The 27,843-nt window shown below is 36.3% G+C and overlaps 1 protein-coding gene across 1 annotated transcript; it reads right to left on the bottom strand.

The window, feature by feature from the left end:
* Positions 1-853: 853 nt before the first annotated feature.
* Positions 854-27,843, bottom strand: syne3 (spectrin repeat containing, nuclear envelope family member 3). Its single transcript, XM_079853039.1, has 18 exons — positions 27,731-27,843; positions 25,818-25,976; positions 24,337-24,509; positions 22,958-23,267; positions 20,463-20,618; positions 18,582-18,926; positions 17,496-17,632; positions 16,928-17,102; positions 13,672-13,854; positions 12,633-12,776; positions 12,183-12,317; positions 10,633-10,794; positions 9,903-10,075; positions 8,910-9,474; positions 7,925-8,083; positions 5,614-5,787; positions 5,199-5,240; positions 854-1,459 (listed from the first exon to the last, which is right to left on the bottom strand). The coding sequence occupies exons 2-18, from the start codon at positions 25,959-25,961 to the stop codon at positions 1,268-1,270; spliced, it is 3,369 nt and encodes a 1,122-aa protein (XP_079709165.1). The 5' UTR covers positions 25,962-25,976; positions 27,731-27,843; the 3' UTR covers positions 854-1,267.

The raw sequence follows: 27,843 nt of genomic DNA, 5'->3' as shown, positions 1-27,843 counted from the left end.
TTAAAAAAGAATAACTGAACTTAACTTCTGATGGTTTTGGGCCCTTCTGAGACCCAGCTGAGACCAAAAAAAGACCAAGAAGGTCAGAGTTCCAAAATTGTGTTCAAAAAAGGCAATTCTCCCCAAACAGAGCTATTTTTACTGCATAATCTATGCCAGAAAAACGCACATACAATAACCTATAACAACAATCAGAGGCAAGCCAATGCCAAAACTCAAGTCCAACAATGTGATTCTGCCATCTCAATTTCCAAAAACCGTTAAAGGAAAAATGTCAATTACATGAACGCATGAGCATAGCACCTTTGCTTTGGAGTGATAGAGGAATGTCTGTGTGGATTTTGACCATTTCCTCTTCTAAAGCTCACCAATATATGAAGAACACTGAAAACTGAGCTTAGTTTTGAAATATTTACATGGTGGTCTTATCCATCATGACTCAATGACATCAGAATCAATACCCGCAACACAGTGTTAAGATAAATCCGATTAATAAACACAGTTTAGTTTCTGAGTGGCCTGAGTAAAATAGCAAACAACAGAATTTAAACAAGACATATGAATAAAAACATGCACAATTCTGTTTAAATATAAGACATACCACAGTCAAATTATTTAAAGGGATAGCTCACCCAAAAATGAAAATTCTGCCATCATTTTCTCACCCTCACGGTATCAAAATAAGATATTTTGAACAAATGTTTTTATCCATTTAATGAACGCCACTGGGGTCCAAAACAATTGACTTTAATTGCATTGACAAAAAAAGTCTCAAAAATATCTGACAAAAGAAAGGAAGTCAAACAGGTTTGGACATGAGGGTGAGTAAATGATGACAGAATTTTCTTTTTTTGTGTGCAAACTATCCCTTTAACATTTAGAAACTAGCAATAACATACAACGAACATAAAAACGCAAGGACTTTGCAATGGCTCCTGAGTAGATGTCTTTAAGGGAGTTTTGCTCTTTGTAAAGGCTGCATTGGTTTCTCTAAAGCCTGTAGAGAAATGAACAGCTTGAATCATGTTGAGCAGGTTGTGAGCATCTATGCCATCCACCCACTCACACTTTCACTCTCACTCTCTCACACACAAACACAGTTTCTGATCTGCTGCGTCCACTTGTGGGTGTATGGTGGAGCAGCTGAGAACTAAAAATAAAATGACTTAAAACATTAACAGAACATTGATAAAAAATAGAAGTATTTGTTACATAAACACAAGAGCAGATTGGCGCATTTTAAAAAGCTGCTTTGGACTGTCGACGCTTAGGTGGGCGGAGGTCCGTCGTAGCGGAGCATGATGTTGAAGGAGCGGGCGAAGTTGTTGGACAGTGAACAGCTGGTGCCCTCGTCCATCATGGGCAGCAGGAAGGCCAGCAGAAGAAGAGCCAACAGCAGGAGCTGGAGAGGAAGAGCCACGCGACACACACGGTACAAGAATCCCAGACTGCTGTTCGTCTGCAAAACACACATCCACAGATGCCGTTACATGCTGAATGGCTGTATCACGAAACCTAGTGAGTTTTTACAGGTGCGTTCCAATGACTACAGTGTCCAACTGTTTATCACACTAGTTTCACTGTAGTCACTGCTCAACTTTGCTGTAGCAAATCACTAACTCTCATTGAAAATGAATGACAACACTGTCAGTGTGAATTACACATAAGGCAAAATCTTGACCTGTGACACATTTTTGTAAGTGACTGATTTCAAATGAGTGATTGATGAAAAGCTTAATTAGTTAAATCATACAAATTTAAAATTAAAATACAACAAAAGGGAAAAATACAAAAGGGAAATATTTAAAAGATTTTTTTACCTACATGTGAACTTTAACCGACATCAAAGAACATGTTAAATTATTGAAATATTTTAAATCTCAGGGGGTACTTCAAGAAAATATTATAGGACAAAAGGGGTTTGCTGAAAAAAAAAAGTTTGGGAATCACTGCTCTCATGAAAAATAAATGAGATACAAAAAATACATAACACAATTTTTTTTTATTACATGCAAGAATTTTCAACTGATGCTTTTCAGTTTTGAAAAAAAAATAACCTTGTACAAAACCTTCACCTTAACTGGTTGCAGTGAATTCTAGGATTGCATTATTTAAGAAAGATTTTTTAAATGTTACTTTAAAACTATGTATTTATTGCATTTTGGACATGCAAGGCCAATACCTATTTACTCAAATAGGGAAAAAATGAAATTTCAAAACCTGAAGGCCGAACTTGCATTTAAATAACATGTAAAACAAACTGGCAATAAAATCTGACATTAACTGTTCTATAAATGGTTGTTTCTTATCCTCAAATTGCATTAAACATTTTATATTTCTGTTTGGTCCAGCCAATGCAGATATGCAGTCCCAAGCGCACATCTCAGAACACTGGTATATGTAGTCGTTGGTGCCTTATGATACCTAAAAAAGCTGCCATGGTAGGTAGGGTTACTCACAACTAGGGTTTTTTACAGAAATTTGTACACAAGATGAGCTCAAATCCTGAGTGTAAAGATACTTCTCTGAGTTTTAGAAGTTATTATAAATAGCCAGCTCATAAAAAAAGTACTATAAGCTATTGGACTTATACTTTTCTCCTGGTGGATGATGAAAGGGCAGAACAAATCCCTCAAATCTCATATAATTCCTCAAAGTCGTCAGATTACAAAAAAGAAAACGCCTTGATAAAAAGATAGATCTTGGCTTGTGACTTGACATCTCTCATTCAATATACATCTGATTAAAACATCACAATGATTGAAGGTTTCTGCCTAGATGACTCACTGGGTGCCAAAAAACCTAATTCACACGGACAAATGTTTACCTGATAAAATGCACAGGGAAGTTTTTCAAGCTCCTGTGGAATTGTGGGAGTGAATATCCACCTAAAGCAGCTCAACAACCGCCATCGCTCTGAGCGCCGGACTGTGAGATATCTGAACTTAATACGACCCTTTCTATTTAACGCCTCTGTAGCAAAGCTGAGGAACATGGGAACTTTTACTTTGTGTTTGAGAGAGAGTGCAGAAGTACGAGGAAGTGAGGAGGAGGAAATGTGGGTGGATGAAAAGCAGAAATCTCTTTCCACTCTTTCTCTCTCTTGTCAGCCTCTATTGAGGAAAATGTAATTACACTGGAAGGTAATTACAGCAGTGCTCAGGCCTGGCGTAATGTCCTTACAGATACACATCATCCAATCATCATATCATTCTGGCTTGATAATTATACAATAGGAAAATATACTTTATCACAACAAATAACTATATATTCTATGTGAGGAGCCTGTAATTAGTGGCAGAAAGATTACCTCACTGACAACTGAAGTGTCATCTTCAAAAGATGATTGTATTTGGTCAGTGACGGAGACAATCAGAGTGTGTATTTACCCTGCACGACAATGACAGCAGAAGATGATGACGGTTTCCACGACAGAGTCAGACGCTGAGGTTCAGGTGAGCAACATTTGCTTGTGTGGTCTTATGATACATTAATGAGCAGCTTTAAACACGTTTGCAATGTCAAAATACAGCCAAGAGAAAAATATGTTCTGGAATGGTTGGTTAAAAGTAGGAGACATATAGCAGATGCTAAAAAACGCAATTACAGTAGGGGTGTGCACACACACAACTACATATTTGTAAAATTAAATAGATGATTGGTTGCTTGAAAGATTAGTAAACTAAATGGACATAAAGAACTCATATTATATACATATAATACTGCTTAAAAAGGAAACTTAAAAGACGTGGTCATCAATATGCGTTGTAAAAAGCACTTTTATACCTAAAAAAAAAAATAAAAAAAAATAAAAAAAAATAATATATATATATATATATATATATATATATATATATAAAACAAATACAGTATATAATAAATAAAAAGTTTAATCAATATAAATAAAATATAAATGTAATTTATAGAAAATATTTCAATAAAAATACATAAATCAATTAGCCAACTGATCACTGACTAAACCACATCACTCTAATAACACTCAGTAAATGATAATGAAGCATCCAGAAACAAACAAACAAAACCCTCCTAATTAATTGGCATTATGTTTGGATGCCCCATTTCATAACGATTCAAAAAAGTTTTTTGGTGTGTGTGCATATTTTGCAGAACTAGTTCAACCAAAGCATCTGTGAATAGCCTTGATAATTGGAAGGTAATGCTGCATGTGCAAAACAACATTTCTATCTCCATCCACTAATATCTGCTTATGTAAATAAAGCAGGCCTATCAGAGCAGCCTTTCAAATGCAGTCAGCAGGGCACCTGCGTCTCTTCTCAAGAAGACATGACCGCTCATGAACAGATGGCCAGAGAGTGGGAAAAGAGGTGCTGAAAAAGGTGTGAACACGATAAATTTGAGAAATTACTCAGAAAGATTAACACACTCCCCAGAGAGATGCAGTGGAGCAACTGCCTTGATGTTTCTAAGCGGCCCACGGAGCCAAAAAATAGCATTTGTCTTTGGGGGCTAAGACAGTGCTTTGGTTCAGGCTTTCAAAATGCTATTCATGTGCCTCTATTTCAAAGACCTCCTACTAATCCAGCTGAACAGTGTCCCACTTCACTTCAGAGTGCTTACAAACTTTTTAAGTCAACATGAAACGGCATTCACATCCCATTTTACTTCCGTAATGTGACATATTTCAGAGTGAAATGCAATATATATATATACATATAGTTGATTTGAACTGCTAAATGAGCTGCAATTTTTTTCTGTAAAAGCACTTCACTTTGCTGTGAAATGTGCTATAAAAATATATATATTTTGGCCATCAGAAATTGATTTGGTCATAAAATATGGGTGTTCCACACAAGAATGGAGCCAGATCTGAGTAAAAAAAACAATATCTAATAGCCTATGAGGCCAAGGTTTAATACAAAGTGCTAATAAAAATCCTTATACCCTCCTTCAATATATTACATTAAATCAATTTGCAGCTATAAATCACCTGACACCATAACACAGTGACATTGCACTGCAGAAACAAACTTCACCAGCCCCAGTTGTGTCAATAAATAAACCCTGCAGTCAATTCTGTTCTCACCCTTAAAAGGGAATACTTTCTTTTCAAAGAGTGTTCAAACAAACTTCACTGTCATATCAGATATTTCTGAAACCCACTTCAAACACAAGCCCACTCACAGCATCAAGACCTGTGTTCAATAAATCAAACCTACCTTTCCAGCTCGGACAAGCTCCTGTTCATGTCCACTGACACCCTGAAACAAACAGAAACATTTGCTTTATTTAGTTAGATCTGGCTACAAGCTACTGCCCCCTACTGGTGGACACATGATACTACACCAACCACTTCATTTGTTAATGGAGAAATCATGTAGTAGATGATATATGACTCTTTCCTGATATTCATCATATAACAATTTTGTTCACAATTTTTCAAAAGGATGGCTTCAGGTTAAAACATTTATTCATGGCACAAGCAAAAAATGTAATGAATGTAAAGAAAAATAGGTAGACATAGGTTCTTGAGGAAAAATGTAATCAAATTCTATTTTGAAAAATCAAATCTAAATACAAAATATAGAAATGAATATAATTTAATATAAAAGGAAAATATTGTTTTCTTCGTACCTTGTGTTTGAGCAGACCTCTGAGGTCACCAGCCTCTTGAAGTTTGGATTTGTATAACATCCAGCGATAGCGCAGCTCTTCTAGCTCTATGTCCACCTCCGCTGACTTACTCTGCTGACCAGACATCAGTTTCGTGAACTGACTCTGACCCCAGGCTACACCGGCACGTAAACCCTATACAGATATCAAGACAGAGTTACTAGTAGGGGTTTGTGTGTGTGTGGTTGTTAAAGATTTGTGCTCATAATTGGATCATCATCCAATTACTTCAAATCCAAAATTGACCCTTTGTTTCAACATTTTTTACCAACCAATTCTGCCTTAGCAAATTGCCATCTATAAATCAAACAAGTTATTTAAAAAAAAAAATTGATGTAAGTACAGCAGTTAAAAGTTTGGGGTCAGTTAGTTTTTCTTAGAATTTGTTTTCCTAAGTGTCTTATAGCAGCTTTTCTCTTACTGACACCAAAACATATGAATGACAGTGTACATGGATATCCTGTGCATTTGTATGACATTTTACAGTAATATCTCAGTGAATTTTATGGAAATTATAAAAAAAATACAGTAAAATATAATTACTAGGGCACTTAATCACAATGAAACAAGTGAGAAGGAAAAGGTCCCCAGAGAACATGCAGTGTTTTTATGGGATGAATATAGTATCAAAATGATTAACACGTGCAAGCACACTTATCAATGAACTTGATACACGTTGCAGAAATGTTTTATCCATGCCTTTCAACTTGCGTGTGCAAAATTCAAAATTGAATGAATGTGTAGCAATTTGTTAGCCTAGACGCACCCTAGCGGAAGCAAAATGTATTTTGCAGCCAGTCTAGCAACTCTTCGTTGACTTTCGGAGCCGTAAAAACCTAAATTGGGTCAGGCCAATCACATCATGTACAGAGTAGGCGGGGAGGGCTTAACATAATAACGACAGAGTTGCGACGGTTCCCTGCTACTTGAAAACAAAGAAGAGTTGCTGCTTCTGGCGAAACAGTCTTTCAAATCGGATTTGGCTGCGACTCTGGAGGACTTGGAGTTAAGTTTTTCTTTGAGAAAAGAGCAAAGAACGGCACTTAAGTCATTCTTAAAAAAGGAAGATGTGTTCGTAGTTTTGCCGGCCAGATTCAAAATGAATCTATCAACTAACGTAAGCTCCGCTGTTGGGAAAACGCTCTGGTTGGTTGAAGCGCTGTCCTATTGCGTGCAGAGGGAATTTGAAAGACAGCCGTTTATCCCGCCCCTCGGATTGAGCCGTGTCTATGGTGAGTTTTCAGACCTAACATCTTAATGTAGGTCTGGCTTGCCAGGCTAGCAATTTGTACAAAGAGACATTTTTGTGAATACAAATGTTTTCCTATTTGCGCATGCAACAAAGAAGATGTGCATGTGAGGATCAGGTGACACGCGTGCATTCATTGACGTCTTTTCTGAGTCGATCTCATTTGATTCATTTGGATTTTGAGACTTTCTTTTCGCTGTTTTTAAGCATTTCACAACCCAGACACAAACAACTACAAATGAATAGGCCAGGTGCTAATTATTAGTGTGTGCACAACTACACATCTATTTGACAAATTCACAAACGTGCGTCACTACATTTAAACTAATACAATACAACTTGTGTGTGCAAAATCCAAAATCACATGAATGTGCAGCATTTTGTACCAATAGAGACATACAGTAGTTGTTAATACAAAACCTCGATTTTGTATCTTTTAAAGCTGATACAAATCTTTATTTGTATCAGATTCAAATAATTGAAAACAATCTCAATGCGGCTTCTTCGCATAGCACAATCTGCAAAAGATGTTTGATGTTATTTCATGGTATTATTCAACAGGAAGACCACCTATGACTTGCCGTTCAAGAGCTTTTTCAAATCTGAGCTGTGAAGCTGTGACTGAACAAAAAAAAGTAAATGTGGCACAGTGGCTGTCAGCTCAAATGTCATCAGATATGACAGCTTTCAGGTATTTGTGAAGTTTGAATTTTTCTAAGCCTAGGGTAACAACCGAGCACAAGCCTTTCAAAGCTTCACAGATCTGCAACTACATTCGCACTGATGGAAACGCACACTACACACCAGACTCTCACAAACGTGTAGCTTCACATATAGAAAATTATCCAGCATATTCTGTGTGACCAAAGTAAAATATCACACTGCGCTTTGTTGAATAAGATATCAAAGCTATCAAAGATTGTTTTTTACTCGAACACTTTTTGATATTTTGGACTCTTCATGAAACTTTAATCAAAAACAGATAAAAAGAAAGCAAATTTTTTTTTAACAAACACCACCAACCTTGAGTGTATTCTGTCTTATCCTCAGTTCTTTAGCGCTCAGGGATATTTGGTTGTTCAGAATTCCTGTGAGTTTGTCATTTTCCTTGTGAAGCCACGCTTCAAACTCCCTCTTCTGGGCCTCCAGATCAGCATGACGCTGGGGCCCCTGAGAGCCCATCTACAGGAGAAATGGAAAGAGACATCCCTCTGTCCGTTTATTATTAAAGCCTAGGTATAGCATGCTTAATGGTGGCTTTAGGGCTGAGTCATCTAGCTAAAATATTATCATGATATATTCTTAGTTCTTTTGATATCTCTTTTAATGCATTTGCTCTGAAATAATTAAAGGCTTTTCCTCCCTTCAAAGTAACATTTTGACCAAACAGCCACTGGTGCCAGGGTATGGCTCAAAATGTTTGATGAAGTAAATTACAGAAAAAAACTTGATTACCCCAATTTAAAATAATTAAGGCATGTTTTCCACATGTTACTATTTAAAAAAAAAAAAACTAAATTAACAAAAAGACTGTATCGTTCAGAAGTTTGGAGTCGGTCTGATTTTGTTCATGTATTTGAAAGAAGTCTCTTATGCTCACAAAAGCTGCATTTATTCAGTCAGAAATACAGTTAAAACATTACTATAGTGAAGTATTATTACAATTTAAGATGACTATTTCATTTTTTAATACTCTTTTAAATACTAATACTTAATTAAATCAACTTAATTAAATACTAATTTTAAAAATGTTATTTACAGACCCCAGACATTTGAACAACAGTAGTGTATATGTACCAGTATAACAACGCATTAACAACATGTTTAAATAAAACAATACACGAAAAATGCATGAATCGACAATAAATAAAATTACTGCCATATTCACTATGTCATTTAATCATATCGCATGCAAAATCACTACAAATATATTGCACGTTTTTGATATAATGCCAGCCCTTAATGGTGACAGTCAGAATAACAAGAATCATATTTTAATCATCCTAACCTGATAGTCATCAGTTGAGCCATAAGCAGCACTGGTCATTTCAGGTGGGATCTGTGCATCATCAGAAAAGCCGTATTTGACTTGCATATCCAGGTCTTTAATCCCAGAACTGGCTATGTGTTCTTCAACCCATTCACCAGTCCGACCACCGCTCCTAAGCAAGTTATCTCCGTAAGAGCCTTTTATCCCTATCTGCATCCTGTTCACAGTACGGTCACTTCCAGACATGACTGCATCCACCTCATCATCCATGGACTGGTCTCGGTAAGTCTTCTCTCTTCTCCTGACCTCTGAACGTCCAGGTCTTGCGATGCCCTCAGAGACCACAATTCGAATTTGATCCGGATTTGCTTCAATGTTCCTCTCCGGCTCTGGGTGATCTGTTGATTCTGGTCTGTGCAGGAATCTCTGATGCTGTTCCAGTCCTTTGTCACCTGTGGCAATTCCCACTTCAAAGTCTGAAGCTGTGCCCTGGTGATGCCCGCCTGCCCATCTGTCCAGCAGGAACTCAGTTTTCTGTGATAGGGAATCTTGGTCGCCTGTGGCAGCATGTCCATTTAGAAGCCTAACAAGTGACGGTGAAAGTAACAAATATGTTGTCAAAAATTCCCTTTTTAATTAAATTTTATATTCAGTAGTGATAAAGAGAAATATATTGGCCATGTTGGCAATTAATCAGCCAAAATGTTTTAATTGGATAAGTATTTTAACAATGAAAAATTACACATATCGGCTATAAAATAAATAGTTAAATAGGAAATGCTACATTCTAGATCTCCTGACTAGTAAACACAGAACTGATTCACATAGCAATCAACAATAATTGAGATTAACATGGGTAGGTGAACTGGTTGCAATTAAAACAGAATGTGAAATATGCCCTTTGGAATTCCTATTATGTTTTTAAACAATTGTATCACAATTATGCTTCTTGAGTCACAGTTTCTGTCCATTTAATACCATCAACACCCTGCAAGCATTCCTTCTCCTAACCTGTAAAGATTGAGACTAAGCGCGTGGAGGGACGTCCAGGACTCTCGAAGGCGTTTAAGGTCCTGAACGATGTGAACTTTGCCTTTCTCCGAGGTTTTGGCCAGCACGGTCTGACCCTGAGCCTCCGTCTGATGAAGCTGAAGTTCCTTCTCTGGAAACTCTCCGAGCGCCCTCTAGAGGACAACAACAGTGACACGAGACTGAGTCATGCGTGCACAAGCAAACATTCATGTGCTCATATCCTGCACATTGTGTGCTTTTGTGTCATGACTCAAGCGACTTGTAATAGTAATACATCAAGTATTTGAATCTTGTCAAATACATTTATGAATGGGTTAAATGCATTTATAGAAGTGTAGAATGTTATCTCTTACAAAACAATACCATGATATATTCATGATTTCTGCCAAAATACAGATGCTGCAACAATTAACTGACATAAAGTAATAATGAAAATAGCTGACAACAATTGTTTAATTATTATTCAGCTTGGACTGTATTCTAATATTCAGGTATTACTTCAGATTAGTAAACCAAATAAATCAACAGATTAATAAATTATTAAAATAAAATACAACCATAATAGTAATACCATTATAGATTTAAATAGGATCCTTCAAGTATCATAAAAAGCTATCAGAAGCTTTGTCATGTTTATTTCATGTACTCTTCTTAATAAAAGCAACATTAACTGTAGTAACTAAGCCATAAGTGTAGCTCATAGGCGTACCTCAGCCTCATGCTGGCGGTTATCAATGCTCCATTCCCCATCTGATCCACGAAACGACTCCAGCTTCTGTCTCATGATCATCAACCACTTCTCCAAATTCAGAATGTTTTCATGTAAACTCTCATGTTCCGCAATGTTCTCCTCACTTTCATTCACCTTCATCTGGAATGAACAACAACACTCATACATATAAATACACACATACATTGCATTATGAAGCTGAAACAGACTTGAGAAGGATTTTAGTGCAATAAAACTCTGGTATCTGTTATAAAAAATAAAATAAAATAAAAATCTCTTCAGGCCACAAGTGCGCATTAAAACTGAAGTAAGGAGGTTTGATCAAGGCCTTCATAGTCATCTTCTTCATCACTATCATGATCAACACACAGCAGGAGGTATGGAAACCGGGGTGTGATCTCAGCGGTTTCCACAGATCTTCAGGGTTAAATCAGAATCACTTGTGAAGTTGGGAATTTTTGAAGTGGTTAGTAAAAATATATGTATGTATCCTCCCCTCATTATTAAGAATTTCATATTTCTATCAATTAACGATGCAAAAAAACTTGAGGAATAAAAGGAATAGTTCACCAAGGAAGAAAATTAATTTACTCTATGAAAATCTTCCTTTTGCAACAGCTCTAAAATCTCATTTGAGCTTATGCGTATTCATAACTTCATAGCTAAATTTGCCACAGTTGCTGTAAAAGTCTTTCAACAGGTTTTGTTTTGTATTACGGATGTCCGGGGACACGATGTAACAAGAGAAATTGTGTTCATACAATTTCTGTACAGTTGCGAGTGCAATGTTGGAGTATGATAATATGATAAAATATGATATAATTTCAATAGACTGAGAAGATCTATAGACATATTTTTATAAATTCCACAAAAAATACATTGAATGCTGTTCTTTTGAACTTTCTATTTACGAAAGACTCTTGAAATTTTTTTTTTATGGTTTTCACAAAAATATTAAGCATCCTTGAGCACCCAATCAGCATCATAAAAATGATTTCTGAAGGATCGTGTGACACTGAAGACTGGAGAAATGATGCTGAAAATACAGCTTTACATCACAGTAATAAGTGACATTTTAAAAGAATTCAAATAGAAAATACTTATTATTAATTGTAATAATATTTCACAATATCACAGTTTTTTACTGTATTTTTGATCAAATAAGAGACTTATTTCAAAAGCATTTAAAAAATCCAGGAGTGTATCATTGGATTTATTTTGCTGGTTAATGTATTGGAGATTGGAGCAATAGAAAGACAGAGACAGTCCGACTTTCAAAAAAAAATTCACAACTTCATTTCCACTCTGCTTACAAATACTCCGCACAAAGCTAGCGTAGTGTATGGCTTCCGATAAATTGGAATATAGCATGAACTACTTCACTGTAGTCTGCTTTTGTTGTACAGAAAAGAGCAGCACAAACACTTCAAATTGTCTCATTTTGTGTTCCACGAAAGAAAAAAGAAAAAAGGAAAAAAAGAAACAACATGGGGAGAAAACCAAAAAACCTTAAGCAGAACGGATCTTACCTGAACTGCCTTATAAAGCAATTTCCAGTCGGCAAACAGACGCTCAAACTTTGTTCTGTTAGCAGGGTTGGATGACACCAGCGTCTCCAGAGCTATGATATGGGCTTCACAATCTTCCAAGTCCTTTCTAATGACCTGCAGATAGATGCACACTCATTTTAAATTCAGTCTGCCACTAGCGAATCTTTCCCGCTCCCACCTGGACAAGCCACTCTGATCAACCAGCGCAAACACATTGATCTCAGCGTGACATAACTCCTAGCTCCTTAAATTATTCACATGACTCTTTTAGTGAATGCCTGAAAGACGATCTAATCAAAAGTCACTGTACGTCTACAGCTTACCACATGCAGAGATTAAAACCAAAACAGCTGTTTAAAAAGAAATTCAAAAAGCAACATTTTTTGAAGACTGAAACAGCTACACGCTTCTGTTTTCTCTGGTGCTCACCCGGAGTTGATCGGCCTGGCTCTTCTTGGCTAGAATGTCAGGTTGAAGTCCATCCGTCTTGACAAACCGTTCCTTTATGAAGGTCAGTTTTTTATGTATGGAGTCATAGGCATTGGAAAAGTCCTTCGTCTTTGATATCAAACCCTGAGGGCGCACATAGGATAACATAAATATTATATAATTTATATTCACACACACACACACACACACACACACACACACACACACACACACACACACATACATACACATATATATATATATATATATATATATATATATATATATATATACACACATTATATATATATATATATACACATTATATATATATATATATATATATATATACATATACATAATAATATTAACACATACATAAACATACAAAAATAATATTTTAATAAAAAATAAATAAAGAAAGTGATTTGGAATAATAATTGAATACAATTATTTTCCATGGAATATTTGGAAATGTAAACTGATATTTGGTACTGACACACAGCAGCAAAAGATATTAATAACTGGCTTATATAATACTGGCTGTACTGTATATATATGTAGATATACATTAGACTTTTTTTGTACTTTATCATTTTCCTCCATTATAATTAACATATATATTTAACACATATATATATATATATATATATATATATATATATAACACATATATATTTCTCTTTAAATGTTTTTTGCAGTTTTTTTTTATCTTTTTAATTTTATCTATGTTTGTATTCAATACCACAATTGTTCGTAATTGCTGTAGACATTGATAAAATACCAATAAAAATTCCTCTTCATTTAAAGGTAGATAACTCTATAAAAAAAATTAAGAATAGGTTGTTATTTTTACAACTTTATCTGCCTGCATACATTTATTCAAACAAACAAGGCTTCTAGTCTTTTCAGCCAGATATGATAAGCTGTGACTTTGACCATATTTTCTGTTATGTAAGACTATGCATGTTATGGCTAATGGCGGGGGTATACAGTCTGTATACAACAATAACATTTTGAGCTCTGTCTGTTGGTGTACCTGCAGGCGGTTCTTGCGCTGTTGGAGCTGGCTGTGGAGTAACTCTCTCTTCCTCATATCCCCGCTGAGCTCTTCCAACAGATCAACAGCCTTCTCTTGGCCAAAAACAGAGCTAAGCAGATCACTCTTCACCTGGAGCAAACTCAAGCGCTCCTGAAGCTGCACGCTGTTTTTAAGCAACTTCTACAAAGAACAAAACAAAAGAAGAAAGAGCACACTCAATAACTTCAAAGAGAACAAAGCATCAACACTGAATTAAGGTGCTGAGATGAAGGCAAAAATCACTTCAAATGCTTAAATACAATATGATCATATCCACAACAGATTGTAGCATAAACTGCATTTGTAACCTTTTTTTTCCTCAAAACAAAGTGTAAATCAGGTGCATTCAGAGTAAAAAAAAAAAAAAAAAAAGGCTGATCTTCAATACAGCTCAAATCTCTGCATGAGTCAAGTCAAGTCAAATTTTATTTCTATAGCACATTTAAAAACAACAGGGTTGCGCCAAAGTGCTGTACAGGGCTACAGTGTGCAGATAAAAAGCATTAGAATAGACAAGGAAAAATACAATTACAGACACGTTACACCTGATACAATCCATTTAATAGATCATATAAGATCAATCAAAAGCGACTTAATTAAAAGCCAGAGAGAATAAATAAGTTTTAAGAGCCGATTTAAAGCTGAATAATGATGGAGCCGACCTCACAGCGAAGGGCAAAATGTTCCAGAGTTTAGGTGCCGCAGCAGAGAAGGCCCGACCACCCTTGGTTTTACAGCGAAAGCGTGGGACAGTTAAAAGAAGCTGATTACAAGACCTAAGAGTTCTTTGGGGAGTGTACAAAGTCAGAAGGTCAGATAAGTATTTTGGTGCAACACCGGATAGCGCCTTGTACACAAAAACTGCAAGTTTAAAATCGATTCTGAACTTAACCGGAAGCCAATGTAAAGTTTTTAGGATAGGTGAAATGTGATCTCTCTTTTTTGTACCGGTCAGAAGTCTTGCTGCAGCATTTTGAACAACTTGCAGGCGAGAGATTGTAGTTTGAGGCAGACCACAGTACAGGGAATTACAGTAATCCAGCCGTGATGTAATGAAGGCGTGGATTACAATCTCTAAATCTTTTGGAGACAAGAAATGTTTTACTTTTGCAATCGATCTCAAGTGAAAGAAACTGCCTTTTACCACTGAGCTGACTTGTTTTTCAAAATGAAGTGCCGAATCCAATGTAAATCCAAGGTTCCTTACATGAGGTTGAGCACTGACAGGGAAGGAACCGAAATTTAAAGTAGATGAGGAACTAGATGGGCCTAAAATCAAAATTTCGCTCTTACTTTCATTTAATTGTAAGAAATTATTTGCCATCCAACATTTGATCTCCTCAAAACAGTCACACAGTGCTTCCAGGGGATAAGACATATCCGTTTTTGCCGGTAGATAAAACTGAGTATCGTCAGCGTAACAGTGGTAGGATATCCTATGTTTCTCAAAAATGGCACCCAGTGGCAACATATAAAGTGAAAAAAGGAGCGGGCTTAAAATGGACCCTTGGGGCACACCACAGAGTAGGGGAACAGGTGTAGAAGTAAATTTCCCCATATTTACTGAGAAGGTTCTGTCTTTGAGATACGAGGCTAACCACTGCAAGGCAACACCCTGAATGCCCACCACTTTTTCCAACCGATGCAGCAAGGTACTATGATCGATCGTATCAAAAGCAGCGCTTAAATCTAGTAAGACAAGCCCTGCGTGCGATCCGGTGTCGAGGATTTGCAGAAGGTCATTGTTGACCTTCAACAAAGCAGTTTCTGTACTGTGCATAGATCTAAAACCAGACTGAAAAGTATCAGAAATATTGGATGTACTGAGATAGGTATTCAACTGGCAATGCACGACTCTCTCTAAAAGTTTAGAAATAAAAGGCAACTTGGATATAGGTCTAAAATTATTGAGGAGAGATGGAGATGAGATGTTCAAGACTCAACAAAAGCCCAATATGAGAGAGATTCAAACCACAGCATCACACAGTAATGTTATTTAGCTGGCTAACATAAATGGTGTTGTCTAAATAGCAAGAATTACGTAAGATAACCCTAAAAACACCATTTAGAATGGGATAAAATTATAAATAAATTATAAAGCATTTTGAGCCATAAGCGATAATATCCGAGCAAGCGTGTTTATGAATTAATAGCAATTGAGTTACATAACAATATAGTTTCCAGCTATTATTGCAAATTAAAAAACATATTACATTTTTTGTTAAATATGTATTTAATTTTAATTAATTAATTAATTTTACATTTTTGGAAGGGGCCAGACTAGAGTAAAAGTGTCTTTTTGTTGAGTCCTGGGGTTAATATTTGCTCTGAATGATTTGATTCACACAATTCTTTACTAAATGATGCAATGCATGATGCAACCTTAAAGTCAGGTCACAATTTAATTATTTTGGTATGATTCTTAATCATTTCCAAAAACTGGTAACACTTTATTTTAAGGTGACGTAGTTACATACTACTACATGTACTTACTCCAGTAATAACAGTAAATTATGCATAATTACAAGTAACTAACCCTAAACCAAACCCAAACTCTATAGTAAGTAGTTAATTAATATTACTCAGTACTTATTTGAATAAGTACAATGTAACTAAGTCACCTTAAAATAAAGTGCTTCAGACCTATCCTGTTCTGTTTGTGGTCAGTAAGATTGTTTTAAAAGAAGTCTCTTACGCTCACCAAGGCTGCATTTATTTGATCAAAATACAGTAAAAACAGCAATATTGTGAAATTATATTACAATGTTTCTATTTTAATATACTTTAAAATGTAATTTATTCCTGTGGTAGCAAAGATAAATTTTCAGCATCATTACTCCAGTTTTCAGTGTAACATGATCCTTCAGAAATCATTCTAATATGATGATTTGGTGCTCAAATACACATTTCTAATTATTATCAATGTTGAAACCATTGTGCCGCTTTATATTTTTGTGGAAACAGTTTTTTTTTTGATGAATAGAACAGCATTTATTTGAAATAGTAAAACATTTATATAGTTATAAAATAATTCTGTGTTTTTGATCAATTGAATACATCCTTGCTGAATAAAAGGATTAATTTCTCAAAAAAAACAAAAAAAAAAACTCTTATTGACCCCAAACATTTGACCAGTAGTGTATCTGGAGGGACACATTTCTACCCCACACACTCACACGCTTTTTCAAGAAAACTGTGGCTTTAAATAATTTACCTCTATATTCTGCACGAGCAGAGCGATATGGGAGAATTCCGTCACCTCGGCGGAAGCCTCCAGTACCTGAGAAACCATCTGACTCCACTGGCTGAAGCCATACAGAGGGTCCTGCAGTATCTGCCGGAGACTCGTCTCGCTTTCAGAGCACAGCCTGAAAGATCTGCCTTTCACACTGTCACAGGAAACACAAAACAACTCTACTGAGTAGTCCTTTACAGTATGAGCTTATAGGGCTTTCAACAGATGGCTGCCACAAAACAAATGCATAAATAAATGCTGTAAACCCTGTGTGTAATGCTCTAATTGTTTGAAGTGCTTACATTAGCACTCTTTTATTGCTGGATACACATTGTTTACGGCTGACTAGACCTGTGTGAGTGACATCCCATTGACAGTAACACAATGGGAATGTGACGAGCCTCCCGTTGTGTCTGCATGATGGAATGTTTACCAACGTCAGTCTCGATAGCTAATGATTAATAAAATATCCATCAAAGTATTTCTCCTAGCCTCATTCCTCCTTTGCCGGAGGCTTTTTGGGTGTGCGTGTGTGGTTGCTGCTCACCTCTGGTACTCTTTTACCACTGCTAGCAACTCATCAGACAGGTTTTTAGAATCTTGTGGGAATCGGAATAGCTCTTTCAACCGGGATTTTAGCTGTTCCACCCCGGGCTCCTCTGCGATGAGCCTGTTGCGCACCCTCTGAAACGTGGATGTAGAGAACTAATCAATGAAATTAGTACACCCATCATGAGTTTGAAGGGAGCTCATTCAAGCAGGGCATTAATGCAGGATTTCTCCACATGGGGTCCAGGACAGCTTTCACTGATCTAAAAAAAGGTTTTCATCCTTGTTGGTTTTTCCCCCACTGCTAACAGCAATCTTGGTCCAATTAATAACTTTGTCAAATTGACATAAAAACATCAGATTTCAAATGCCATTATAATCATCTACAATTGATTGGGTGTTTTCAGTAAAGGTTTAATTGTAATGCAAATGGCATATGGATACTAATATCTATAGATCCTTATACGACCTTCTAGGGTCATAGGGCTGGAGCCTATCTCAGTTTCTTAGGCCAGAGGCAGGGGAAAGCACCCTGGAAAGATGGCCATTTATAATTTCAAATATGTCATGTAATAATGAAAAATATATATAATACTTAATTTTAAACAGCAATATTATCTACAATATCTAAAATTATGCTGTTTTTATCACATATATTATGCCATGACACAACTTCTGACACTGTTTTTGCTAAGTTTAAATCAGAAAACGTAATTAAATCATCTCAATGTCTAATAAGTCGAATTTAGATAGAAAAAAGGTGATTGTGCGTGGTAAAGCCCTATGCAGTAAGTGAATAAGACGCAAGATGTTTGCACTGAAATACTGAATACAAAGTGTCACAACATTTCACCCTTGTGTGTCCATCATTTAGGAGGTATGCCACACCACAGAGCTCTTGTAGAATTTGATTTACTACGGATCAAATTACTGTCACACCCCCAAAAGGAATTTACCCAAGGCATTCCTAAATCACTGTAAGTGTCATGAGCTGTCACAAAAATATGTTGAGTCTCCATCTGTGTCCTACAAGAAGGCATTAAAAGTATTTGGGAGTGGTGAGAGAAATGAACAGAATGCTAACCGTGTGCGTCTTCCATTGAGCTACCAAGTGTTCCTCAGTCCTCTCTCCATCCCTGATCTCCAGCTCACTGCTGAGGTTCTGGACCAGGGATCTGATCTGCCCCAGGTCCGCCCACAGCTCCTTACAGCGGTTTGAATACTCGCTCTCAGAGTCCAGTGAGCTCTGGAGCTCTTCTTGATTCTCCACCAGCACTTGGCGTAACCTCTGCCAGGCCAGCCTTAACTCCTCCATCTCTTTTGTGATCTTCTCCGCACCTGCTGGAGACGTGTTGGCCTTCACCACCTCAGACAACCTTTCAATGTGCTGGAGAGTGAGTTCTTCTTGGGCTATACTAGCATTCAGCTCCTGGGGGGAATAATGAATTCATTTTGAGTAATTGTACAAATTCTTCATAATATATTTGCAACAAGGCCTTCTTAACATGTAATAAGAAGTGGAATGTGATCAATAGCCAAAGATGACCATCTCGATGTGTACACTGAGCATTAATTCAGAAATATTACAGATAGAATATACAATGATTAACTCCATATATCATCATTGTTGTTATTGTTAAACAAAGCTACAACTAAATCTATTAAATTAATAATAGAAATAAACAACTGAAATAAAGTTGACAAAATAAAAGAAAATTAGAAATGCTGCCTTGGCAACTAACTGAATTACTAAAACTAAAATAATTATATATAATAATACAAATAATAATGACAAAAGCACATAACAAAATTACTAAAAACGTAAACTAAATTTAAAATGAAATCTGAAAATAAAGCTAATTCAAAATATTAATAAATACTACAATAAATAATATGAAAATAACACTGTATAATCTACAATTATATTAAATTATAAAAATAATTAATATTAATAATTGTTACTTGTTTTATTATAACCACTATAAATACTATAGCTATTCTATTATAACTATTAATAACTATACTTAAAGTTACTATAATTTATTATAATTTTTTTAATCATTGTATTTTTGCCCAACATTGACACCATCAATTACTACTGTTTACATCTGTCAAACTCTAACTGCCATCATATAAAAAATATGCAAAATGGCAGCAGCCTCAACAGTGAAAGTCAGGTCAAGTTTATTTGTATAGCAATTTTCAAAATACATATTGTTTCAAAGCAGCTTTACAGAAAATCACTCCTTAATCCCACAGGGAGCAAGCCAAACATGACTGTGGCAAAGAAAGAAGCCGCACAGCATCGAGGCAGTCAGGGAGATACCTTGACCAATTTGATTATACTTTTTTTTTCTTTTGTTCTTCAATATTTCGAGATAGAATAAATAAATGAATGAATGTAATGATGAAGTATCTTCCTGTCAACAACAACAACAAAGTCATGGATCCATTTTGGCATGGTGAACGTTGCTATGGAAACAAAGAATAAGTCCAAGGATGTGAACAGCTCAGAAAGGAATTTCTGAGCCGTCAGCTCATAGTTTTATTAATTCTGTTGAGACCATTTATATTATAGGGGAGTATCATTTTCTATGGGTGTTTGGAAATAGTAGTACTTCCTCATTATTCCTTCAAGTTCCTCAACACAGAAATGGTGTTTATTCATTATAATTAATGTTTATTCGTTGCTTTTGCATCTATAGTTGCAATTCATGTTTTACTTAATTACTGTAAGGTTCTGCATGTTTACATAGTACTAGATTTTACATAGTTTTAGACATAGTAATACGATTTTTCACATGCCCCCTTTAATACAGTAGCCCAAAATGAGAATGAGGACGCAAATTAGCAAGTACTCGGCTAAACTGGAATGACTTATCCACAGCTTGGCTTCCAAAGCAGGGATGATTTTCCCAGTTGATCATTCTGACCTCCCCTCCCCCAAATAAGTAGGTCAGTGTACCTGCAGGGCTTTCAGCCTATTCTGTGTCGTATCCTCCATGTCACTGAAACGGCTGACTTCTTCTGTTTTAGACATCAGCCAGGTTTGGAATTTATGAAAGCAATTTTGGTATTGCTGGTGCTCCTCTACTACTTTCTGTGCCGATGCCAACCTTTCCTGCAAATAAGTAATGCATTTCTATTAAAGGACAAAGTCATATCTTTGACACTACAGTATTATTTTCAATTTTATAAACTCAATTAATTCTGCAGGTAACAGCAATAAATTTGATTGATGCATTAAGTATATGGTTAAATTACATATACTATACTATGCTATAAATAAAAATACTATAAATTACACACTACCATTCACATTTTTAAAAATAAATATAATACTTTTAATTTAGTAAGAATGCATTAAATTGTTCAAAAGTGACAGTAAAGATTTTTACATTGTTGCAAGGTTTCTATTTCAAATAAATGCTGTTCTTTTAACCCTCAAGCACTCTTTGATTTCTGGTTACAGCCTGTATGGTGCAGGTCAAATGGACCCTAATTGGATTCAATACGATTCCCCAAAAATCTTGGTCTTGGTGAGTAAGGCTGTTAAACGATTAATCGCGATTAATCGCATCCAAAATAAAAGTTTGTTTTTACATAATACATGTGTGTGTACGGTGTATAATTATTTTCTATATATAAATACGCACACATGCATGTATATATTTAGGAAATATTTGCATGTATATACTGTGTATATATATTTATATTATATATAATTTATATTATATATAAATATTTTATATATAAATAACACATTTTCTTAAATATATATATGCATGTGTGTGTATTTATATATAGAAAATAATTATACTCTGTACAAAGACATAAAATATGTAAACACAAATTTTTATTTTGGATGCGATTAATCGTTTGACAGCCCTATTGGTGAGCAAAAGAAACTTCTTTCAAAATCATTTAAAAAATCTTACCGACCAAAAACTTTACGTAGATGCCTAATAATACATTCTTCAATAATAACTATGGAAGATCAAACAAGTTACAACCAGTCAGTGACAGCAGTGAAGAACTGAAGAACAATATATCTTGAAACTAGATCTTTTGAATGACCTTCAAAAGTGGGTGTAAAAGAAATGGAAGTTTATAAGGCTGTTTTTAACTTATTTAAAGCTAGGGTAGGTAGGATTTTTCTAAAAAAAAAAACATTCCAAATTTGTTTAAACTGTCTTTATATACCAATACATAATTAAAATGTAAGTACTCTGAAAAAGAAAGTATAAAAATCGAGTGTCTGTAGACCTCTCACGACTGTTGTAAACACAGCTCATTATTTCCATTCACTCCACCCCCTCCCTTCTGGGCTCCTTCCAAAGCCACGCCCCCAAAACACATGAACGCGCGACACCAAACGCTCAGGCTCAGCTGAAGAGGCATTTATTTACCTGAGACGAGCGGAGAGGAAGGAGCGCAGTGCATGCAGTGACATCATGTCAGAATCACATGTAATAAAATACCTAACTTTATCACTATGAATATAAACAAATATGATGGCTTTTAGTACTCACTATCAAGCTAGCATATCGATACTGGTAAAGTTTAAAATATATTTTGTTTGATTCGGTAACGAGCTATATTTATAAGGCAAAGCTAGGTTGCATTGATACACGTTTTTCCATTACCATCAGTTAAACTGTGATGAAGGTGAATTTCGTGTAAGAGTCATAACATATACGGTGTTTTGCATGTAAGAGTTTCCATGATGAAAACATTGACTCTGATGAGGACTAACGTTACACTCCGGTGACAAGTACCGCATCGTCAGTTCGAGGACAGGTCCACTCCGGGGTCGAGGGCGAAGCAGAGGAGGTCGTTCAAAAGTGCGGGCAGGGCCCGAGGAAGTAGTTTAGCAAAGTAGCAAAGCTGGCATTGGTACTTTTTGCTGCATTTTCTCAGCCATTGTGCCGCAAACTCCTGCTTACTCGGTGTAGTGAGCTGAATATTTCCGGGAACGGTGACATGTGATGATGAGTGCACGCAGGGCTGTGCACGCAGTGGTGCTAAGGCACGAGACATGAAGGCATCTGATTGGTTCTTTACATTCGCACCGAATGGCAGTGATTGGTCAGAGTTTTTACTGTCCTACAGCTGCTACAGAGGTCAGATTTTTTCCATTCCTTTTTCTGAACACATAATGTATTGACTACTCTCAGGATGGAAGGACCATTTCACCCAGTATAAAAAAAATTGTTTCCGAACAGGATTACCTACCCTACCTTTAACATGCTGAACAACCTTATGAAACATTAACAATATAATGCAGCTTAAAAGGTTTTCAGATTCTTCAAATGCATAATTTTATTGTAGAACAATTTAATCGCATTCCATTAATTGCCTTAAAACATTCTGAAATGATTCAACACACATTTGTTCTGATTGTCAGTGATAACTAAACTATTGAATTTTAGTTATTGACCTGAACAGATGAAGGTTTACCTGTGCTCGGTCTCGAATGTGGTTGTAGGCATCTTGAAGACCTTGTTGAGCCTGCTCATTTACACTGGGGTCCTCGGTCCGGTTGAACAAGGCTGCAGCCTCATCCAGGAGCCTCTCCAGAAACTGAGCCTGGGCTTGGATGTCACTGTGAAGGACCTGCAGATGATCCACCTGCCACAGCTTCTCTTGGAGACCCACCTGCATCTCAAGCAGGGGCTCCAGAGCCCTGTGCATCTTCTCCAGCCAAATCCCAAACTCCTCATGGGCCTTTAAGTATTCACTCCAGTGCAGCCACACCCACTCGATACGACTATCAGAGGGGAACAAAAAATATGAAAGAAATAAATACTTATATTCTATATTCTGATTGGTCATTCGTGGCATTCTGTAGTCAAATATTATTGTATAATGACTGCAAAACTAATAAACAAAGATTTCCTACATAGCTTTTAACTCTGTGTGTGTGTGTGTGTGTGTGTGTGTGTGTGTGTGTGTGTGTGTGTGTATATATACACAGACATGCACAAAAAACCAAACCCACACCCAAAGACACATATATATACAACATATACAGTATATAAATATAATCATATATATATATATATACACACACACACACATATATTATGTAAACAAAAACTTTTATGTTAGATGTGATTAAGCACAATTAATTGATTTGACAGCACTAATATATATGTTACGACAGGATACGTTGCCCTTAAGGATAATGTGTTTTTATTTTTATCCCTGGTCTTAAATTGCATGACAACTGAAAAAATATTATAAATTCTAATCGAAAATTGATGGAGCAAAATAATGTGTGTAAAACTGAATGGTAAAATACGTTCTGATTGAAAATCATGTAAAAGTTTCTACATCTGAGGTAAAAGAACCAAAAAAGATCCACCAGAAATGGACAATTCCCCCAATGGCTGCAGTAATATAGTGGCAAAAGTCATATTGCAAATGTCGCCATATACAAATACTTTTTTAATACCCACCTTAATTTTCAGAATTGTGTCTGGCTTCCGGTATCATTTGCTTCCAGTTATTTTTAGTTGTACAAAACAGCTTGTTATACTGCTTGATATTGCAAACTGGTATTTCTTACCATATTATTTTAATTATTTTAAAGTAGTGTCCTTAATTATTATAAACATGCTGGTTTTATAGTTTACTGCACTTTGTTATATTTTTCTCGTTATTTCTCTATAGCAGCTAATAAATCAAAAGTCTCGCACATTCACAGAAAACACCTTACTTCCGTGTTGAAAAATAAGGTGGATAGGAAGACACTTTTAAGTATCATTAAGTACAAGTGAATATGACTGGTGACACATTGGTGATATGATTGGTCAACCTATGGACAAAATCTGTACCTGTGACAGTGAATGATGTAGGTTAACGTCTCCTCCCAGAGCGCTTTCAGATCTTTGAGTTTCGAATGAGTCTGATTCTTCATTTCTTCATCTCCATTTCGAAGCAGAGCTTCAGAAGCCACAAGCACCCTGTCCATCTTCACATAGCCTTCAGGTTCTGAGCTATTGATTTTCTTTACAACAAAGAAAAGTCATGCTTAATGGAACATTTAAACAGATGAGATTATATACAATGTATCTCTGTGAAATAGAGCAGCGCGATTCTGGATAAATTGACAACTATGCTTTTGTTTAAAATAGAGTTCAAAATTCTCCCTCAATTCTGAATAAACAACAAAATAACAGAGGTTCTGACAAAATGTTATTTGTTGTAATCGATTTAAAATATCTAAAATAATGTGAATATATGATATATGTTTTAAATGGTTTGATTGAATGATTCAATGACTCACTAATAAAAACTTTCCTTGTTTCATTAATGGATGAATCAGTGTTTTTTAATGAATCTCTTTAATGAAAGATTCAATGACAAATAAATTTTTTAACAGTCACTTGTCGCCACCTACTGGTGTAACAATGTAAATACAGTCTTCATTTGAACCGTCAAGCTACTTTCAAATGGTGATTTACTCTATTTTGATCGCTACTGTAAGCTTTTATCCCAGTACTTCTGTAATGATTTTAATTATTGCAACACAGAAATATTGATACTGTGTGGTTGGAAAAAAGTATGTTTGTGAAGCGGTTTCATACCTATACATGACAAATGCTCTCTCTGCGGCAGCGCCATGCAGATCTGAAAGTTCACTGTGATCGTGCTTGTCAAAGATTTTAATAGACATAGCTGAATCGTTGTCATTTAGGAATAAGATCGAGAGGGTGTTTGAATCGAGATCACAATCTTTTAAAGGCACACTATGCAAGATTTGTACATTAATATAACAGCTTCGAAGTCATTTCTATGGTAAACGAACTCATAGTAGGGCGAATCATCACGATAGCAAAGCGGGGGGACGCCGCTGGCAAATCAGCAATGCAAGTTTAAGAGGTGGCGCTCCGACAAATCTCGCGAGAATCACGACTTGCTTTACGGCACGACGTCACATACATCAACAACATATGAAGCAGCCTCTATGGAAGACACTAGCACGCATTTCAGACGTGAATCATGGCAGAGTCGACGAAGAAAACGAAGAAAACGCGGTCGGAAGAGTCAAGGAAAAGAAAACAAGAAACTGACCGCGTGTGGATTTACGACAGTAACGTTAAATACAAGTACTCCACAGCGACTCTAGGGGTCGCTGTTTGACAAAAACAGAAACTGCATAGTGTGCCTTTAACGATTAGCCTAATCGTGCAGCTGTAATGTGAAATGATCACAATAGCTTCTTTAGCAAACATGAGACACATTTGAGAAACTGAAATGGTTCTATTTGAGTAGTACCATGCTCTAAATAGGTTAAGGTCAAGGGAGGTCTCACCTCTGTCTCTCGGAGCCTGATCTCCAGCGCTGATCTGGGCCCTTGGGTGTTATCATTTTGTTTAAGCCTCTCCTGGACGGCCTGCATCCAGGACAGGGCTTCCTCCAAACATTCCTTGAACTCATGCTGCTCTTGCTGGGTCATTAGGTTAAGGCTGACCTAATGCAAAAACATAGGGGTCATATTATATATACATATGTATGTCTTCACCCTTTAAAAAGTCGTTGATTTGATTCCTAGAAAACAAATATACTGAAAAACTGTATACTTAGACCAACTAAGTCACTTTGGATAAAAGGGTCTGTCAAATATAGAATATAAAGTACAGTTAGGGCTGGGCGATATATCGCATGACATTGTTAGGCGCATCTCATCAGTAAAGCCGGTTCCTTGATTAGTAGTAAATCGCCATCACCTGCTTTCAGATGGAGCGGCATTCACTACAAAGAGCCGTAGTTAACTGACAAGCTGAGCCATATCGCATTAATATCGCGGACGTATCGCCTGCGATAATTAATGCGATATGGCTCAGCTCGCGGACGCCTGCGATAATTAATGCGATATGGCTCAGCTTGTCATTTAACTACGGCTCTTTGTAGTGAATCCCTCTCCATCTGAAAGCAGGTGATGGCGATTTACTACTAATCAAGGAACCGGCTTTACTGATGAGATGCGCCTAACAATGTCATGCGATATATCGCCCAGCCCTACTTACAGTTAAGGAATTTCTCTCAAAAAAAATCAAAAATTGTAACCATAATTTCTGCTAAAATGCATTGTAAATAACACCGCAATAAAACTGCCATCAAAAAATAAAATAAAGTAAGAGTAACAGGATCTTACACTGTTGGAAGGAGATCCCCTATAAATTTACAGAACAAACAAACCATAGTAATTATAGGAATTTGGCGGGTTTGCTTTGCTCACAAATGGTGATAGTTCACGAATCCCCCCTGGCAGCTGGTTTGTACCAAACACCTTTTGGGTGCCATACAATATGTGTAATCACTTAACTTAACCACTCCACCCAACAGCACAATGTTTCCGCCAAACCCTGTACATCAGCAATGACTTTTCTTAGGGGGCACAAAACACAGTTCCTTGTGGCTACATATTTTCTTTCAAAACAAGAGCAAAGCCAAATGTCTTCTTTTTTCTTCTTTACAGAGGGAGCCTTAAAAAGGATTACAAGCCACTTTCCTGTGTGAGTCATATCTCCCACAGCATTCCCATAACCCTTTTCATATGAAAATACACAAACAATTCAATTTGGAGCACACTGTAATCCCCTGGCTAGTGCCTTGGTTCTCAACCATTAGGTGTCTTGAAGGTTATGCAGTGGGAACGTGAACAAACATACACATACAAAATATCTATACATTTTGGGCATGTATATAATATACAGAATTTATTCTGAATAGGGGATCTCTAGGTTTGTAAAGTTTGTAAACTACACTGAAATTATAGTTCAATGGTTAAATACATGGCTCAAATTGCAGATTGTTAGAAACAAATGTCCCCTTTAATGAAACCATTTGTCCACTTTTAACATGTTATAAACATAAACAGATAATCATGGCAAGTCACAACCAAAACAACCACACGCCCTCTTTTACACGACAATCGCATTTGCATACATGGATGGAGCAGTTGAAGGTCTATTCTCTGCCTGAGTCTGAATATAACATAAATTCAACCTTAAAGTCAGATATAATTCAGTGTAACAACAAAATATAGAGGATTACTGCCTTGACTGAACCATGCAGACACAGTTAAGTGCATTAAATCCCACAGTGTCACACTTTTGAAGCTGTCAACTTTGTGTTTAGAAAGTAACACAGCACAGCAATGCAGCTATACTGAAATAACGGCGTATTCAGAGCTTAAACAATCGATAAAGTGGTAGTACTTACGGATATATGTGCATCTGATGCGAGTATTTATGATAAGAAATGACCTCAAGTTGTTCTTCGAGCTACAAAGTTACTGTGATCCGCCAGGAAGTCAATGCAGGCCTGTCAGTTGC

The sequence above is a fragment of the Squalius cephalus genome (assembly GCF_949319135.1).
Source record: "Squalius cephalus genome assembly, chromosome: 20".
Classification (NCBI taxonomy): Eukaryota; Metazoa; Chordata; class Actinopteri; order Cypriniformes; family Leuciscidae; genus Squalius; species Squalius cephalus.
The sequence above is the reverse complement of the archived record's forward strand: the minus strand, read 5'-3'. Positions and strand labels throughout refer to the sequence as shown.